The sequence below is a fragment of the Stigmatopora nigra genome, chromosome 10 (genome assembly GCF_051989575.1).
Source record: "Stigmatopora nigra isolate UIUO_SnigA chromosome 10, RoL_Snig_1.1, whole genome shotgun sequence".
Classification (NCBI taxonomy): domain Eukaryota; kingdom Metazoa; phylum Chordata; class Actinopteri; order Syngnathiformes; family Syngnathidae; genus Stigmatopora; species Stigmatopora nigra.
The window spans coordinates 7429689-7447715 of NC_135517.1; the positions used below are offsets into that span (position 1 = coordinate 7429689).

The 18027-nt window shown below is 39.0% G+C and overlaps 5 protein-coding genes and 2 non-coding genes across 7 annotated transcripts; 3 read left to right on the forward strand and 4 right to left on the reverse strand.

Annotated features, from left to right (window-relative positions):
• Positions 1–205: 205 nt before the first annotated feature.
• Positions 206–5811, forward strand: nek4 (NIMA-related kinase 4). Its single transcript, XM_077726786.1, has 16 exons — positions 206–497; positions 1128–1394; positions 1457–1654; positions 1726–1833; positions 1919–2073; positions 2221–2365; positions 2755–3333; positions 3408–3458; positions 3547–3669; positions 3747–3884; positions 4121–4187; positions 4297–4397; positions 4472–4545; positions 4774–4982; positions 5058–5191; positions 5327–5811. The coding sequence occupies exons 1-16, from the start codon at positions 411–413 to the stop codon at positions 5423–5425; spliced, it is 2535 nt and encodes an 844-aa protein (XP_077582912.1). The 5' UTR covers positions 206–410; the 3' UTR covers positions 5426–5811.
• Positions 5812–5937: 126 nt separating this feature from the next.
• On the reverse strand, positions 5938–6849 carry spcs1 (signal peptidase complex subunit 1). The gene is made up of 4 exons (XM_077726795.1): positions 6703–6849; positions 6438–6497; positions 6275–6361; positions 5938–6192 (listed from the first exon to the last, which is right to left on the reverse strand). The coding sequence occupies exons 1-4, from the start codon at positions 6778–6780 to the stop codon at positions 6067–6069; spliced, it is 351 nt and encodes a 116-aa protein (XP_077582921.1). The 5' UTR covers positions 6781–6849; the 3' UTR covers positions 5938–6066.
• A 287-nt stretch (positions 6850–7136) lies between these two features.
• Positions 7137–7208, reverse strand: trnag-ucc (transfer RNA glycine (anticodon UCC)). Its single transcript has one exon. It is a non-coding gene; the product is annotated as a tRNA-Gly (tRNA).
• A 359-nt stretch (positions 7209–7567) lies between these two features.
• On the forward strand, positions 7568–10834 carry glt8d1 (glycosyltransferase 8 domain containing 1). The gene is made up of 9 exons (XM_077726793.1): positions 7568–7852; positions 7946–8044; positions 8387–8597; positions 8736–8853; positions 8936–9020; positions 9106–9218; positions 9453–9619; positions 9700–9812; positions 9975–10834. The coding sequence occupies exons 1-9, from the start codon at positions 7843–7845 to the stop codon at positions 10163–10165; spliced, it is 1107 nt and encodes a 368-aa protein (XP_077582919.1). The 5' UTR covers positions 7568–7842; the 3' UTR covers positions 10166–10834.
• gnl3 (G protein nucleolar 3) lies at positions 10835–14621 on the reverse strand. Its single transcript, XM_077726787.1, has 15 exons — positions 14365–14621; positions 14201–14259; positions 13978–14118; positions 13708–13824; positions 13541–13621; positions 13341–13476; positions 13107–13201; positions 12683–12833; positions 12485–12572; positions 12239–12416; positions 12034–12176; positions 11808–11944; positions 11575–11723; positions 11330–11378; positions 10835–11249 (listed from the first exon to the last, which is right to left on the reverse strand). The coding sequence occupies exons 1-15, from the start codon at positions 14375–14377 to the stop codon at positions 11152–11154; spliced, it is 1635 nt and encodes a 544-aa protein (XP_077582913.1). The 5' UTR covers positions 14378–14621; the 3' UTR covers positions 10835–11151.
• LOC144203768 (small nucleolar RNA SNORA47) lies at positions 12907–13042 on the reverse strand. Its single transcript, XR_013327768.1, has one exon. It is a non-coding gene; the product is annotated as a small nucleolar RNA SNORA47 (small nucleolar RNA).
• A 514-nt stretch (positions 14622–15135) lies between the features above and the next one.
• Positions 15136–17833, forward strand: LOC144203390 (uncharacterized). Its single transcript, XM_077726794.1, has 2 exons — positions 15136–15402; positions 16470–17833. The coding sequence occupies exons 1-2, from the start codon at positions 15222–15224 to the stop codon at positions 17381–17383; spliced, it is 1095 nt and encodes a 364-aa protein (XP_077582920.1). The 5' UTR covers positions 15136–15221; the 3' UTR covers positions 17384–17833.
• The last annotated feature ends 194 nt before the right edge of the window (positions 17834–18027 follow it).

The following is an 18027-nucleotide window of genomic DNA, read 5'->3' on the forward strand; positions in this document are numbered from 1 at the left end:
ATAAAGGTGTAAAAGTTTTAATAGTCGACTTTACAACATCGTATAGTTACTGTCCCTAAAAGGGTTAATGAAGTTATTGGAGGGTGCCGTTTACTGACTGATTATTACTTGACTGATTCCCCCAAAAAGTTGGGTTGCAATTCACATTTATGGCCAGTAGGTGGCAATAAGCCGCCTTTGGAGCGCTTTTTCCCGCTGTCGTCTGCCGAAGTTGCCTAGTGACGCTTGGCTGATGGTTTCCTGCTTTTTCTTTTGCTAGTGGTCCAACTTGTACGGAACACATTTCATGTAAATAATGTCGCCTTTTGGACCTTTTATGGCTCGGATGAACAAGCATCATCTTGAATCGAATGTTAAGTAACTTCTGCTTAATTCCGGACCGGTTATGAAGTGCCTTAAGGAAAGGAAAGATGGATCATTATATGTTTATCAGGGTGGTTGGGAAAGGAAGCTACGGAGAGGTGAACTTGGTGAGGCACAAAACAGACCGAAAACAGGTGAGAAGTGTATTTGGAAAAACTTTTATTTTTATTTCTACAAGCATTACTGAAAAGACTCCCAAAAGATACCTAGCGCAGTGTAGCAGTTAGCCTTGAAGTGCTATGTTTGCGTGCGTCCACCGTAATGAGATAAGTGGATCGTGATTTACAATAAATTACAAGAAAACGTTTGTCGAAATATTTAAGTGTGTAGTCGCGGTAATATGACCATGCAATTGTTGTGGCAACATTACTGTTTCAAGCATTGTGTAATATGGTAAACTGTTACAAAAAAACATTCTTGCTTTAAATAATTATTAGAATGTTTTTTGTATTCTATTTTTTCCATCTACAGTTTGGTTTCGAAACTAAATTATTCTACAGTCTAGAGATTGCAAACATACTTTTAACACGTGTGATAATTAAACAAGCTAATTTATTATGTGATTTATTTATTGGCAATTACAAATATTGCTGAGAAATACAAATTCAAGTCACTAAAATTCTCTTTAGTATAAGTGTCGTATAACGGATGGAGGGATAAACAACGCAACCATATATTTATTTGGTATATATACTTGAATGTGTTATCAAATATAGGCATATCAAGATGAATTATTGTAACTTTTCCCAATTCCGACTCCACAGTATGTCATAAAAAAGCTCAATTTGACTACCTCCTCAAAACGAGAACGTCGGGCAGCAGAGCAGGAGGCACAGCTTCTGTCGCAATTGCGGCATCCCAACATTGTGACATACAGAGAATCCTGGGAAGGAACGGACCTACAACTTTACATAGTCATGGGCTTCTGTGAAGGAGGTGACCTCTACCACAGACTCAAACAGCAAAAGGGAGAGCTGCTGCCAGAGAGGCAGGTGGTGGAGTGGTTTGTCCAGATTGCCATGGCACTGCAGGTGAGTTGCATGCTCGTGTATTTGAACAGGCTTGAAGTCACTTCTCCTGTGTTTGCTTTCAGTATCTTCATGAAAGGAACATTCTTCATCGTGACCTTAAAACACAAAATATCTTCTTGACAAAGACCAACATCATTAAAGTTGGGGACCTTGGCATTGCACGAGTGTTGGAGAATCAGAATGATATGGCGAGCACACTTATTGGGACCCCTTACTACATGAGTCCTGAGCTCTTCTCTAATAAACCCTACAATCATAAGGTTCCCCCATTTTCTCATCGTGTAGTGTTTTTCTGCGGCATTTCTCATAATGGATATAATTTTTTTTTCAGTCAGACGTATGGGCACTGGGTTGCTGTGTATATGAAATGTCTACTTTAAAACATGCCTTCAATGCCAAAGATATGAATTCACTTGTCTATCGGATTGTAGAAGGAAAGGTAATTTAAAAAAAAGATGGATGAAGAAATAAGAACATATCTTTCACCTCTAAAACCACAGTGATACATAACATTTCTTCCTCAGCTTCCACAGATGCCAAGTAAATATGACCCCCAACTAGGAGAGTTGATCAAGCGCATGTTATGTAAAAGGCCAGACGACCGTCCAGATGTCAAACTCATTCTGCGGCAGCCTTACATCAAGCAACAAATTGCCGTATTCCTGGAGGCCACCAAGGAGTAAGTCAGAGGACAAACCCTAAATTGTAGTAAATATAGGTTATTTATAGTTTTGTGCACATGTTCATTATACTCCTAGTAAATTGTAAAATAAGAACATTTTGTGATGTGTTGCATCTTTGTCCAATCCTGTATTTTGCTACACAGAATAACTGCTAAGTCAAGAAAAAAAGATGTTTGTGGCAACAATGTCATCACACGAAACAATGTAGCAATTGTGGCAGAGTCTCAGCCAAGACCTGAGCGACCACCTCCAAGTCAGCGGCCAGAATCTATTCCCAGGTTAAAACAGGTCAGTGTGTATTTATATGTGGTGACATATAGACAACATATAGAAAATAAAAACAGCCCATTAAAATCTCATTTGGAATCGTCATTGATAGACATTACTTGCTGTGCCTTATTTTGATCTAGCATTAAGTCATAAAGGCATGTCCTTAGGGTGTACAAAAAAAGCATTAGTCATCTTTGAAACTTCCTCCTTTTATGCACAAAGTACGTAATAAGGTAGTTGCTATTAAAGTAATTACTGGCTTTAGTTATCAACGCATACCATAACAATGCAGCTATTACTTGAGCAATACAATGCAACAAATCCACGGGGATGTATTGATCTCTCTGAAAATGTTACTCCCAATAGAAAGTAAATAAACTTAATTATGTTTCATATTGATTTTACAGAAGGACAAATCACAGCCCCAGAAAAATCACAATGACAACACTGACAGCAACCCAGTTGTGAAGACTCCCCCACAAAAACCGTCCTCACCTGATGTTCTCCAAAGCAGCATCTCCTCCATGGCCAGTATCAACAACATCCAAGTTGAGATGTGTCCACATGAAGGTGTAGATGCATTGAAGAAGCCATTAGAAGCAGCGCAGTTAGCTGTGGCACAACACCAGGCAAAGATAAACAAGCTCCCTCCTACGCATGCCAAGCCTCCAGTGATACCTCACTCGGCAGCTGGTAGGAAGGATGGCGCCGAGAAAAAAGTATCTAATGAGGTTCCTCCATTTCGAGGCACCTTTCCTGTCCCTGAAAAAAAGGTGGAGGTCAGTGATGAAAAGGATGACACAATGGAACTCCTTAAAGAAGCTAATAAACCAGAACCAAATGGAGAAGCGGCGCAAGAAGTAGATTTAGAGAAGAGATCTGTGCAAGAAATCACCTTGGAAAAGGTGGAGGTGAATATGAAGTGCATTAAAACTGACTCAGTGAAACATGTTAATGGAGTTCTAACACGACATACAGACATCCATGTAAGTGCAGTTATCAAAATATCAGTATAGAGGTTTTTGTAGGAGTATCCTCATGTGTTTTGTTGCCTTTTTAGGATAAATTGGAGTCGACAGAAAAGCTTCTAGAACCATTCTCTCCAACAGTTGTGAGAAAATTGCCCTCATTTTTGTTCACTCTAATAACACTTTTCATAAAATCTACTCAAAAGTTATCCATCTTCTGTTTCTGTCAAGGAACCTCCTGCAGACATCGTTCCCTCACAATTCAAAGTACAAATGTACACTCCTCAAGAACCTGCTCTCTCGCTTGATAATGGTGTGAGGGACAAAGGACCAGCATGTAGTGATCATCACAAGGTAAAAAACGGTCAACAAATTCCTATTGAGGAAGTTGGTTGTAAAAAAATACTTTTATGAGGTCATTTATTCCCCAGACCAGAGCTCCCCGACCTCTGCCTCTCTGTCCTGCTGAGTCATCATTAGAACCAAGAAACAGAAACACGGAGAGCAAGAAATTGGATGATAATCAAACATTGAAATCTTGTGGAGATGGTTTATTTAATCTTCCCAAGGTGTGTTGCATTTACAGAGCATTGACACTAACTGCCATGAATTTAACTAATGGGATCCATCATGACTGGCCACAGAGTTACAGTCACGGGAAATTTGAAAGATTCCTAAATTGTGAAGCTAACACTATTGCTTTATGTTGGTATATACTACAACAAATATATTACTAAATGAATGTTAATTAATTTAATAATTATGTAACCTAGCCTAGACCATAAACATGCATACTAATTTTCAGGATCGCCCTCTATCTGCTAGAGAGAGAAGAAGACTGAGGCAATCACGAGACACAGTCTGCTCATCAGGTACAGTACAAATATTGTGCCGTATTTTCCACTCAATAAGATGCAACTAAAAGACCTAATTTTTTTAATCTGGTTTATTATTTTTAAACTATGATAATTCCTCCTCCAGGTGCTATAACAACATCTCAAGATCTCACTCATTCCAAGGCCCAACATTACAATGCTCCATTTGCCAACTCTGTTTCAAACTGTATCACTCAGAGTAATCAGGTATATACACTCAATTAAAGTTACTAATTGTAATGTGAGAGTGAAAATATTAAAACTGATACTATTCATTAAAGCAAGAAAAAGATGAAGATGAATACAGCTCCTCCACTTGCTCAACAGAGCATGCAGAGGGAGATTGCAAGGAAAGGTAAATGGAAAGACCTCAAAATATATCTCGGCAGTCTTCTTTTTGGGGGGAATACAGTGCAGTATTCCTTCGTTTTTTTTTTTTTTTTTCGGTTAATCTGCTCCATAACATTTCAGTGGGCCTACCTGTAAACATTATGCATGCTAGTACTTATCATTACAATATTTTTCCATTATTAGAGAAAATCGGCATGCATTATAAGATGGTACTGTATTGGTTTCTGTGCAGGAGAGTCGACTCCAACGACATGCAGGATTTAGTACACATGATGACCCAAACTTTGGAAATAGTTGGTGAAAATGACGTGGACAAACATGAATATGGTTCTACGTTGTTGCCTGAATTCAAACTCAATAAGAAGTACAGGGACACTCTTGCACTCCATGGGAAGGCTCGACAGGAAGCAGAGAACTTGTCCCTGGGGGAAATTCCAATAGGTCTGATATTAGGATCAAACAACTATGTCATTGTCACGTTTGTGGCGTGTTTGACAATGATTTTCATCCATAAAGGGTCGAGGTCTGGTACAGGCAAGATCAGGAGGGCTGTCGAACTCCTAAGAACTGATGTAGTGAAGGGCCTTGGAGTCAAGCTCTTGGATAAAGTCCTGGAAATCATGGAGGAGGAGGATGAGGCTAAACGAGAAGTAAGTTTCCAGAATATTTCACATTGTGGACTTTAGCCCCTCTTTATAATTGTATATTCAAGTTGAAATCAGAGATTATTTTTTTAGAGTGACAGAGGAGAACCGATCTAACTTTGGGCTTTTCTCTCACTGCAGTTGTGTCTACGTCAACAGATGGGTGATGACAAATATCGCACTTTTGCTGTAATGGTGAGACAACTGAAATTCTTTGAGGAGATCGCTTTCAGGGTTTAAAAAATAACCATTTAAAAAGAAAAAAACAATGAGTGACTGATGAGAGACAAGTGCCACTGCCTGTCTTTGAAAAACTTCTCATGAACCACATGCTTGTTTCAGTGACAACAAGAAAAAAAAAATTGTAAATAACTGTACATATTTCATATATTTGTTATAGTTTAGTATTTTTCACACTGTCTATGCAACCAATATCAATCATTTCCATGAAGGAACTTTGTGGAATTTGTGGGAATGGAATATTTTTTTTATTTATATTTCCTGAAAATTAGGTAAAAAGATACTCTTAGTTTTGTTTAAGGATAGTTATTTTCCTTTGTCTTACACACGATGTAGACTAGAATCATAGATACATATTAATAATAAAATATTTCTGATAAGTACAATCTGAAATGACTTTTCACTTCACGTCAGAAAAGTAAAGCCCAAAAACGTGTTTTTCACAGTGACACTACAAGCACTTTATGCTAAAGTATACATGATCCAAAGTAAAGGTCTCAGAATAGTCAAGATGTTTTGGAGTATTGTTTAATTGTGACAACATTAAACATGTATTCAAGACTGTAATCCAATGAGTACTAGGTGGAAGGAATCAAGAATTTCCAAATCAACGGTTGTTTTAAAAGCTAGGTGATGAAGAGTTATTTATGCTTCTTTTTCTTTTGACTCTCCTGAGGTTTTGGGGTAGACTCTGCATTGGTGTCTTGTATCACAGGCTGCCAAGATAGTGGATTCCTTCTGAACATTGGCCATGGAGGCAAGGTCATCTTAAAAAAAAGAAAAGATGTTACAATATGCAAATTTTTGACACCAAGTGTGCAAAAAAGGCGTTGGGGGAAAAAAACTCACAATGCACGATACAATAAAACCAGCCAGGACTATGTACACAGTCCATCCAAATTGTTCAATGATTAAACCATAGAAAAACCCAATAACCTAAAAAGGGAAAACATGCATTGGGTTAGAGTGCGATGAATGCTTGTTATAGTTGGTTATTTCGTTCCATAGTTACCGCCGAGGTGAGTATTATCCCTTGGAAAATCTGTTCAGCCAGTTTCTGGCCTTTGTAGTCCTGTGGAAAATGAGAGGAATCAATGTCACAGTTTAATAAACTTCACGACGCTAAAGCTGCATTTCACAAATTATATATCTTTCTAACACGAGCAAAACATTAACATGCAAGACAACAAGTCGTATAACAGATTTCGCAAATTTAAGCAAACCTCGTATGGCTTTATGTCACAGTTACACAATTGCACAAATTCAACCAAATTTACCATATGCGTGGGGATTGATTTAAAAAACGACAACATTTTTCTCCCGTCTTCTTTCTCTAGCTCTGGGACACTGCACATTACAATTTCCGGGAACGTCACATTGAACAGGACCCATAAGCGAGCATGGCCATTTTTGATGACATCATGCTTCACGGTTTTTTACTTATTTTTCTGTCTCAATTGTACTTTTTAAACCTTCTTATATCCGTACAATGTAAAACCATAGAGTTACCAAAGTATACATTGAGTTACACTATTAATAATACATTATTACATATATTAAATATTTGTTAATGTTTGAATGATGTGACACAACGATGAATGAGGTCTTAAAAGACGCATATAATAATAATCCTCTTAAAAAGTTACCACCTGTACATCCAGTGTGGGAAGAAAAGCAAATTAGTATGGAAGACTATATGAAGAAAAACACATGCGTTGGCCGGGAATCGAACCCGGGTCAACTGCTTGGAAGGCAGCTATGCTCACCACTATACCACCAACGCCTAGTGGAAGGGAGTGGCGCATGTGGATATAAGAAACAAATAAAAAAACGATATAGTAAAGGTGAAGTGACAGAATTTAGCTGTTGATAGTGTTTTTAGTCAAACATAAGGAGGTATTAGTAATAGTAACGTTGGAATTTTATAATCAAAAACATGAGGCAAAAAATGCTCATTTGCATGGACTAGCTAAAATATTGCCAGTCGAGAAATAGAAAACTCATATTAACTACTTTGTAGCTGGAAAATATAAATCACAAAGAATACAGAATGATACGTATTTTTGAAATTCTACCAGGATATATTTTTAATTCTTAAATATGCATTAGGTACCAATCTGGGTGATTTTAGTTCAGGCATGCTACAGGCAACTATCGCACGAACAGACCATCGTGCATGTTGCGTTGGCAGTTGATCTCTACATTTGTTCTTCATACAACTTTGACTTGCAGAATAAATGTTTTAGGCATTTTACATACACTTGGTGGGCTAAATCTGCGGGAATATGAGTCTTTTTTTAATTTTTCCCACTAGTGGAAGCACATGATCCACCCACTAATTAAACAAGTTACTGTTGATAACGTGGCGGTGTCCACTACGGTATTGTTTACAATCTAGTGGAGCAACGAAAGAGGCGATGAGGAAAGGTTGGCACAGTTGTGTAAAATGTTTTTTTTCTGGCAACAATGCATTAATCGTTTGCATTTCCAATGTTTTTGGGGCTTGTCTATGTCTTCCAGTAAACGTGGTCATTCTTGTGCTACTTGCTGTGGCTTTCCTCATCATAATTCAACGGAATCTCCTCAGCCTCAGTGACTTTTTGCACAAAGAAATCACACGTAAGTGTATTTAAGCCTGCCCCGTTTTCTCTAAATTTGCTTAAATTACAGCTACATTCTGTGCTATTGTCAGCAAATAATTGCTGCTAAACCTCCCTGTTCAAACGGTCTATTGCCTAATACTGTAGACTTGTTCTAGAAACCCATAATAAAACTAATAGGATGTGAGGCTGTACCAAAGGTTCTCTTTTACTGTACAAAAAAGTAAATAAAAAAAAACCGAAGAACTACGAATTCCCTTATTACTAGATGGACTCGAAGATGGCTACAATATCGAATGGATACTAAAATGATTTCCTATATTCCTCACGGGCATAAAGTGAATCTTCTGTTCTTATCTAGATACTGGGGCTATTCTTCCCTTTGAGGCAGAATTGTCTCCTGACCTCCAAGTAGAAATGGAGAGACAAGGCGATGAGATCTCTGTGGTCATGACTGCTGCTGAGGAGAGGCTCGGTGCTGCAGTAGCTGCCATGCACAGCATCTATCAGAACACTAAAGCCAATGTTGTTTTCACCATTGTCACCTTGAATGACACAGTAGAGCATCTAAAGTAAGCCTGTAAAATTTCACGATATTCTGTGGCATGTATGAGATCTATTGTATCCAAGAGCAAAACTGAGACATTTACAACTGATGAAATTAGTTTATCACCGAGAGATATGGCTTACCAAATTGTGTTGATCGACAGGGCGTGGTTGAGTGTTCCACAACTAAAAAGCATCAAATATAAAATGGTTCTTTTCAAGACTGAGATGCTGATTGGCAAGATACCAAAAAATCATCAGATGATGGATGCCACCAGACCGGTGAGACAATTGTACATTTCTGAAATATAGTTTATTTTTAATTTTTTTTATGCCAACTTTAATAATCCGATCTGTCCATCAGCTTACCTTTGCTAGGTATTATCTGCCATTATACCTGCCCGAAGTGGAGAAAGCCATCTATTTGGATGATGATGTCATTGTGCAAGGTAATCTAACCTTTACATTAACATAACATATCATAGGCTGATCTCTCATAGTGGAAAATAAAACATTTTCACCACTTTCTTTTAGGAGATATCAAAGAGCTTTATGAAACAAGTATAAAACCTGGACATGCAGCGGCCTTCTCTGATGACTGTGATTCCGCATCTACCAAGGGTATTATTCGTGGGGCTGGAACCCAGGTGCCAATCTCTTACACCATTATCACAAGCTAACATAATGTTAACCCCATCCAAAGAGTCGTGGCCAAATGCATTTAGGTCTGAACCAAGTTATATTTATGCACTATTCTGGTGAAAATACACCAATAATAACCAATCCCCATACAGGCTGTACAGTTTGGAAATCAAGTGAAATAGGAAGGTCGAGTGGTAAATCAGGAATTATTGGTTCATAAATGTTTATTTTCTCAATAGAACAACTATATAGGTTTCCTGGACTTTAAAAAAGAGGCTATCAGACAGCTAGGGATGAGGGCCAACACCTGCTCATTCAACCCGGGAGTCATCGTCGCCAATCTGACTGAATGGAGGAACGTGAACATCACTGGTCAGCTAGAACACTGGATGGAACTTAATGCACGGTCAGTCATTCGCACTGCAAAAATGTGGCCGTCCTTTCACGGTCCTTGATGTTAACCGTGTATGAAATTGTCGTCCCCAGAGAAGATCTGTACAGCAAGACGTTGGCTGAGAGTATCACCGTCCCTCCACTCCTCATCGTTTTTTACAAGCGCCACTCTGCACTTGACCCTTTGTGGCATGTTAGGCATCTGGGTACGTAAGCCAATAATGTGTAGACTCGGTCTGCAGCTGAATCAGAAATGTAATGGAAAAAAAATTGGGAGGGAAAAAAGTCCATCAAATTTTGAGTGAGAGTAGATGAATAATACATTGGAAATGTAAATGTAACTTAAATAAGAGGCCCCCTTTTTTTAGGTGTTACAGGTGCTGGAAACCGCTTCTCACCCCAGTTTGTCAAAGCAGCTAAGCTGCTTCACTGGAATGGACACTACAAGCCTTGGGGGAGGACATCCTCCTTTCTGGATGTGTGGGATAGGTGGTTCATTGCAGATCCAATGGAAAAGTTTCATCCAGTGCGGAGGCACACCGGAGAAAAATTGGACTGAAAATGGTAAACTATGATTTGCCAAAGATTCAACCTAGCCACCACAAATGTTTCTCGGGAATGGAAAATGTCCCCTAGGGAAACCACCTTTGCTCAGTGGGTTTGTATTCAGTATTGTTTTGAGAATTGTTTAAATGATGGTGTTAAGATGAGTTTATTTCAAAAATTATCTTAGATGATTGTAGATAAACTAAGTGCCAAATGCAATGTTTAGGAGCTGTCCTTTGAAAGTGTGTTCGCCCATGTTACATTGATGCAGTATTTTGAAATCCATTTCGGGAGTCACATTCAAAGTCACATATTTACTTGGTTACCTGTGTTGCTTCCACAGTCCACTTTGTGTCAAGTCAACATCAGAGACGTCCACTGATGTAGACTGGTACCAAGTTGCAGAGGTCAAAAGGTATAAAAAAAAAAAGTTGGTGCTTTCACACTTGGATTATGGATGGTTCACCAATAGTGCTAAATTTTCTTTTTCTAGTTCATTGCACACTGTTACAATGTTGTTTTTGCAAATATTTCAGTATTCCATTCCAGGCTCATATGTATGTTTTATCTTGGACATGCCTATATGTGCAGTTATTTCTAAACATTTTGCTGACAAAGACAACCTGTTTCATATGTTAAAAGTATAAACAACATATGTTCAGATTAAAAAAAAAAAAGCTCATCAGATTGGAAGTCTGGTTTATTAATATAATACAAGTCAGACAACTGTTATACAGGTAAAACATTGGTTTGATGTTTTTCTTTTCAAAGTTAGTTCAATTTTTTTAAATGGCTCATAATTAGAATTCACAAAAATATGTACAATGAAAAATTTTCTGGGTTGAATTGAACCGAAATAACCCATAGTGGACAGAAATATTTTACATTTGGACCTTTCAGTGGGAAATTAGGTGTCCAAATTTGCAGCGGGAAGATGTTGTCATCATTTGCTAATGAAGGGCTGCACATTCACCTGACTGCTTGGAGTCTGGCAGAATTTCATTTAAAGTAAGCATTAAAGTCATAGGCATCATCCGTATCCACTGAGGTACTGGTGTTGTTGGGCATCAAGTTGAACTGTACAGATTTTGTTTTTTCTGCAAAGACAATACAAATCAAATTCAGTGGACATTTGTACACAATGATGTTAATGAAACATGCAACTGCAATTAAGTACCTTCGGATGAGACTTTCTCAGGTTTCTTTGCTTTATCTTCTTGCTGTAACTGTGAGAGAAAAGCAAAACAGTTAAAAGGAATCTATAGACACCAAATGATCTATCACATATTTTCCACCAGCAGGGTCAGCGTTGGATTATAATTCTCCATCATGAATGCAGACTTATTTGTCATCATTTCCATGCTAGGGTATAACCTTTAAACCAGTACCAAGTTAAGTGGCACAAGTAACAACTTGGATCACCTGTTGGTTGTCCTCTTTCTCCACCACCTCTTCAACTGTGGGTAAAACAGTGGCTTTTTCCTCGGGGAGATTATTGACATCAAGCAGACCCGTTGTAGGACCGTGTGACGTGAAGTTGATACTGTTGGATGGGGAAGTGAATCTTGAACCTAGAGAAGGAAGAAAACAAATCACTTAGTCACTTACTGGCATACATTACTTCACAAAGTGGCTCGAATATGAATCTTGCGTACTGTCCATCGTCTTTATATTGCCAGCACTCAGTGTGGCACGATCCAGGCCTTTCCACATCTCTGTGACAATGCTGTCTGTCAGATAAGGAGGGAGGCTGCCTTCATGAGTATTCTTGCAGTGGTAGCTCATCTTGGGTCTAGGAGAAAACAATGTGAGATGCGTACAAGACTTTTCTCTCATCATTACAAAAACAAATGGTCTGTGGCTGGCAAGAATAAAGCTCACCCTGTCCAATCATCCAGAAACATTGAGGCGGCCTGCATTGTGTCCAGGCCACCACCTTTAATCAAAAGATTGTGCCTTTTGGCCAACATGGTTAGAAACTCCAATGCGTTTCTGTAATTTGCGACATTGTATTGGAGAATGACCTGAAATGAGAAATTATTTGTTAACAGTTGAATGGCAAATATCTTATTGCAGTGGACAGTACCTGATTTCTGTTGCACAGTTTGAGCAGAACTGAGACCGCATCTACCATAGCCTCCGGGCTGTTCATCAGTTGCATGCCCTTTAGGGCGATAGTGGCTGCTGGGTTAGACGGGCAGGCCAGTATCCCTGGACTATCGACAAGATTCACATTTGGTGGGATCTGCACTTCCTGCATGCATCTGAAGAAATTCAGCATAGGATTAAGTTGGATGCAAAACGTTGCTCAATAGATTGCAACGGAACACACTTTGTCATGCCTCTCGTCTTCCCAGCAATGCATGCAGGACTTTCCTTCAGACTGTTGATCAGGCTGCTCTTTCCAACATTGGGAAAACCTGGATGGGGGTGGGGTCACAACCTTTATGATACAAGTACCTTCCTTTACTAGTTTTTTCACAATACAAGAAAAGAATGATTCTCAGAAATAAAACAGTTCATTCCTTACCAACAATGCCCACCCGGAGACGGGAGTTGCCCTCCCTGCCCGCAGCGAAATTTGTGAGTATTTCCGTGAGAAATTTTCTCCCGCAGCAGATTGCTGCTCTGGTACTGGAAAAAATTTCATTGGAGGGCTTTATCCTACCCCTCTTCTTCGGCTAACCAAGACAAGAGGTAAGAGGGTTACAACAAAAAACAAAACAATAAAATCTAAGACTACCATCACTTGAAAAATTATTATCAAACACAAATTAAGCTCAGCACGTCACAGCAGAACTTTTCATTGTATGTTTTGATGGTTAATCTGGGAGGAATCAACCAGTTAAGAACAGTACTACACAAGCTGCTTAACCTTCTCCTACCTCCATAGAACTTTACAGTAAGGAGTTTCGATCAAAGCAAAGCCCCCAAAAATTGAATTATCCCCCTACCTTATTTACAAATCGAGCTGCCTTGAAGGCTATAACAGGAAACTCCTGCTGTAATTGCTGTATCCAATGTTCTGCATTGGCTCTTGGTACCAAATCTACAAGAGAATATGCTAAACTGTAAAAGGGGCAGGCTTTAAATAAAGCTTTGCCTAACATGCCCAAAACACTTTACAGACTCACATTTGCAGTATTATCATTGTGCGCATGCAAACACAAGCGTTAAATGCTTTGTACCTATTTTGTTTAAAACTAAAAGTAGTTTTTTGTTGCCCTCCCTCTGCAACACTGCCTCCTCCAGCTGTGGACACCTGCACCCCAGGGGGTCGCGAGCATCCAGGACCTCTAATACAACATCCGATGCATCAATTACCTGAAGAGAAAATGATCTAATGAGTTTCAATGGAAAACATTAAAAAACAGTGTGTCATCATTACCTTGTTTAGTTCAGCACAAAGATTTCTGTTAGTGTTCTTTTTTACTGCCTTCTCTTTTTCTGGACGCTTTTCAGTCTTATCCTGCACATTGCAACAAACATCATTCGATTTATAGAATTTGTGGAGTTTTGTACCTAAATCTAATTTTGGTTGTTTCATTTTGCTACCTCGCGAGGTTTTTTCGCTATGGGTTCTTTTTTATTTCGAGACTCCTTTTCCAGTTTCCTCTTCTTGGCACGTTCATCTCTTGCAGCTTGTTTTTGTCTCTCTTGTTCCTCCTCAATCTGGGGTTACAGAAATTTAGTAGCGTTACTGACATTGTTTTGAAATCTAGTGCAAAAAAATGACAGCTGTGTAGAAGAAAATTAGCATATAGGGAAAAAAATAGAATTCGGAGGGGAAAATAAAAGAATGATCAGACATCTTTCTTTACTAACCTGCTGTCTCCTTTGTTCGGCCTCTCGCAAAACTTCCTCTTTAAATGGCGCACTACTAGGCACTCCTGGATCTTTCTTGCCTCGTCTTGTCACTCCTTTCTTCTTGGCCTCCTTTTTAAGCTTCCTATGGTGTTCTCTGACCTACAAAAACACATGTACATTAAATCATTTTAAAGAGCAGCCTCTAAAATGAGTCGATCGTTCAAAAATATGGTCAATTTACCTTCTTTTGGATTTTGTACCGTCGAGCACATGACATTCGCTTACTCGCCTTTTTTAGCTCTGAGAAAACAAGATGGTGGGAATAAAATCAACATCGGGAAGTAGCGTGTTTACACATAATATGACACGTTTGGATCTTTTACCGATGATAAAAAAAGGACTTACTTGGTCGTTTCATTCTGCACTTGGATTGCACGTCCCTTTGCGACTGTTCTCCACACGAAGTGCATGTGCTCCCACGTGTTCGACCAGTTTCAGGTCAACGTTTCCGATTGAAACTGCCTCAATTTCATGCTGCCATCTGTTGAATAGGAGGTTTATTACATGACTGAATTTGGGGTGAAAAATAAAATAGGAAGTTTTTTTTTAAATCATCATCTATTTTCTATCATGTGGTATATCCAGAGGGGACATAAACAAACAATGCATTATCTAATCACAAAAACAATCGTCATCGTTGTGCTGTCGTCACGTCACAAATTAAAACTCTTTTTTAAATAGCACAATCCTCATGATACCTCTGGCTCAACTGTAATTACAAGTATTTCATACGTTGTCTGTAACCATCAATTTCATAACATATTAGATTGAGTGGTGGTTTTCCTTGAGAAGCAAAACAAAAGACTAAGATATGTTCCTGGTTTGGGAGAATGTTTGACAAAAATATTGATCCTTGATTTTAACCCTTCATGTATGGAAAAGTATGTTTTTTGTCATTATTAGATAATATAAGGTTCACGCACTCGCACTTTACAATTTGGGTCAAATTGGGCTTGCATGACCCAATATTTATAGTTTAGAAAAGTATTTATTCCTGCAATATCCACAAATACAAAAAAAAATATTTAAAATCTATATTTCCATATATATTATATAAAATATTGGAAATAATTGAATACTGCAAATGGTAAGGGGGTGAAAACAATTACTACTAGTTTGTCATTTGGTCACGTGATTTAGCGACTCATCTATTTGGTTCCTTTTTTGGGTAATGGTCTGGACCCTCTGCGTTGTTCAGGACGATGACCAAACTGCAGTTTTTAAACGTTTTCTTGACGGAGCGGCTCATGCTTGCTGCGCAGGAGATCTACAAGTCTGTGGAGGACACAATCTTGGAATATCAGGAGGAAATAGCCATCCGAGAGCGCGAGAACGACCATCTGAGACGCAGGCTGCGAGATGCTGGGATTGAAATATGGCCAGGTTAGCGCCAAAGAAAAATAATCTCGCCAACATCCCCTACTTCATGTGACTACATGACGATTTGACCGTTATGGGTAGTTATTAAAATGCCCCTAATAAAACAGAACCGCTGTCCAACGAGTGTACCTTAGCCTAGCAGCGACTGTTATGGAACTGCTAACACTTTAGCAACCTTTGTTCCTTAGCCAGCTTGCTAGCTAGCACATCTACTTAACATGGTCCATTACATGCCTGATCATATGAACATATTAATATTGACCTGTGCACCATTCAAATCCTTTTATTTTTCTGAAAAGGAGGACCAACTATAAACTGATTTCACTTCACACAGCAAGTGTAACCGCAGATGTTGCCTTCAATTCTTGTTGTAAATACGATGGGATGATTTAAATATATTAATATAATTATAAAGAAAAAAACATTCGTATGCAAGCATTTTTTCCTTCTCTTGACTTGTACAGTTAAATCTACGTGCATGAGGGACTGGTGAACTTTTCAAAATAAATGTCATCATGAGGAAAGAGCTACAATTCAATTAGTGCAAAACTTGTCACAAAGTAACTGAATGATCACACATTGATTGGAAATCAAAATAATTGGTATCAATCGTCTCCAAAATTGACAAGTCGAAAATGTGCGAACAAGCCTACAAGCTCACCTCATTTACCACAGGAGCTCTATAAAAACATGCATGAATCGATCAAATCGGATAATTTCATGCCTTACGTAATGTAAAAAAGAGCGTAAAATATCAGCAATTGGTATCAGTAGATTAGGAATCAGTCCACTATGTTTATTTTTTTCAGCACAGATGCTCATTATTTCATAGTGCTCCTAAAAATCACTAAACAATATTGGAAATGTTCCTTTGCAAAAGTATGCAAGTTATACGCAGTTTCTGGGTATGATGACAATTAGACTTTTGTCGACTCAATGATGATGACAAAGCCTATGTCCAATTATTATTTAATTATTTTTGTTGTGGCTGCTCATGTGCGTGATAAACCCACATTACCCAATTGCCCTTAGTATAATTTATTCAATTTGAGACTGTGCCTTGTTCTCAGACCGTCCGTCATTGCCAATGCTGGAAGAGGAGGATGGTGATCGTCCACGACGCGAGTGGAGTCCCAGCATGGGCCACCACGAGCGTATTCCCATCCAAATCAAGGATAAGGCGGACATCCGGGTCAGCCACGAAGAGCTCCACAACCATGGCTCTTGCAGCACATCAGAAAACATGTTCTCTCCTCCACGTGTACCAAATGAGTATGTACAGGATGACCCCCACACGTCCTCCCTGCCCTCGAGTCAAGGCGTGGAGAACAGGGAGCAGGATCCCGGCTTGCGGGGCCCCCTGAGGCACGTGAAGGCAGAGAGTGGCGGCAACCACAGGGGCCCCGTTTCCTCCAACAATGTTGGGCAGCCCCTCGCGCCTGTAAACCCAAACTGCGCAAATGAGAACAACATTGACATTATAGGAGTAGAGAACGGAGGACAGATGGTTGGTACGAAAGGAAACGGACCTGTGGCAAACAGAGGGCAGGCCTCTCATATGCGTAACCAAGGAAACAATGTCATGGAGTGCCCTCATCAGAAATCCCCCCTACATGGCCACGTGTCGTCCTTTTGTTGCAAAGTTTGTGGCGAGGCATTCAGTCACGTCGGCCACCTGCACGTACACGTGCAGGTGCATACACGGGAGAAACCTTACCGCTGTGGCGTTTGTGGGAAGTGCTGCAGTTCCTCGGGCAGACTGCAGGAGCACCAGAGGAGCCACACTGGAGAAAAACCTTTCCGCTGCCAAATTTGTGGCAAGGGCTTCACCCAAATGGCTCATCTCAAAGTACACATGAGGATCCACACGGGGGAGAAGCCATACAGCTGCCCCGTATGTGGCAAGTGCTTCAGTCGCTCAGATAAAATCAAGAGGCATCTCCAGACGCATAGCCGTGAGGGGTCTTATTTTTCAGGGCAATGACATCTGGGCGTGGTGGCGTTGAACAGACTTTGGGAAATCCTATTCATGTGGATTTAAAAAAAAATCTAAAACAATGACTGGCGTTTAAAAATAACTTTGTACTGACTTAGGACTTTAAAATCTTACACTGTTTTTGAACTTTTTTTTTACATTTACTTTTTAGAGAATGTATTTGTAGAGCTAACATTGCAATCTGTACCTTTTTATTCATTAACATTACTTTAATATTTGCATCATTCATACACCTATTCCTGGAATGGAAGTTGAATTACATTTCATTGATCAAGTGTTTAGAGATGATCCTCAACCACTTATGTTTTTTTTTTATTTTTAGTAATGGATTGGTTGTAAGGATGGGGACAAAAATTACATTTCAAGAATTCCGTCAATTGCAAAAATGTTATATTGTTAAACATGTTCTAAATAAAGGACATGATTAATTTCTGAAAATGTCTCATCAATTCTCTGAAAAATCTTAATTTACAATTTCAACGATTTATTTACAATTGTAAAATGATGGTCTATTTTAACAGTGGGAGAGGGTATGCGTGTGTAATCCAAGATTATTAATTGTAAAAGTTTTAAAAATTAATGAAGATGATGTACCAAATTTCAACCTTTCATTTAGAAATTAACACAGATTA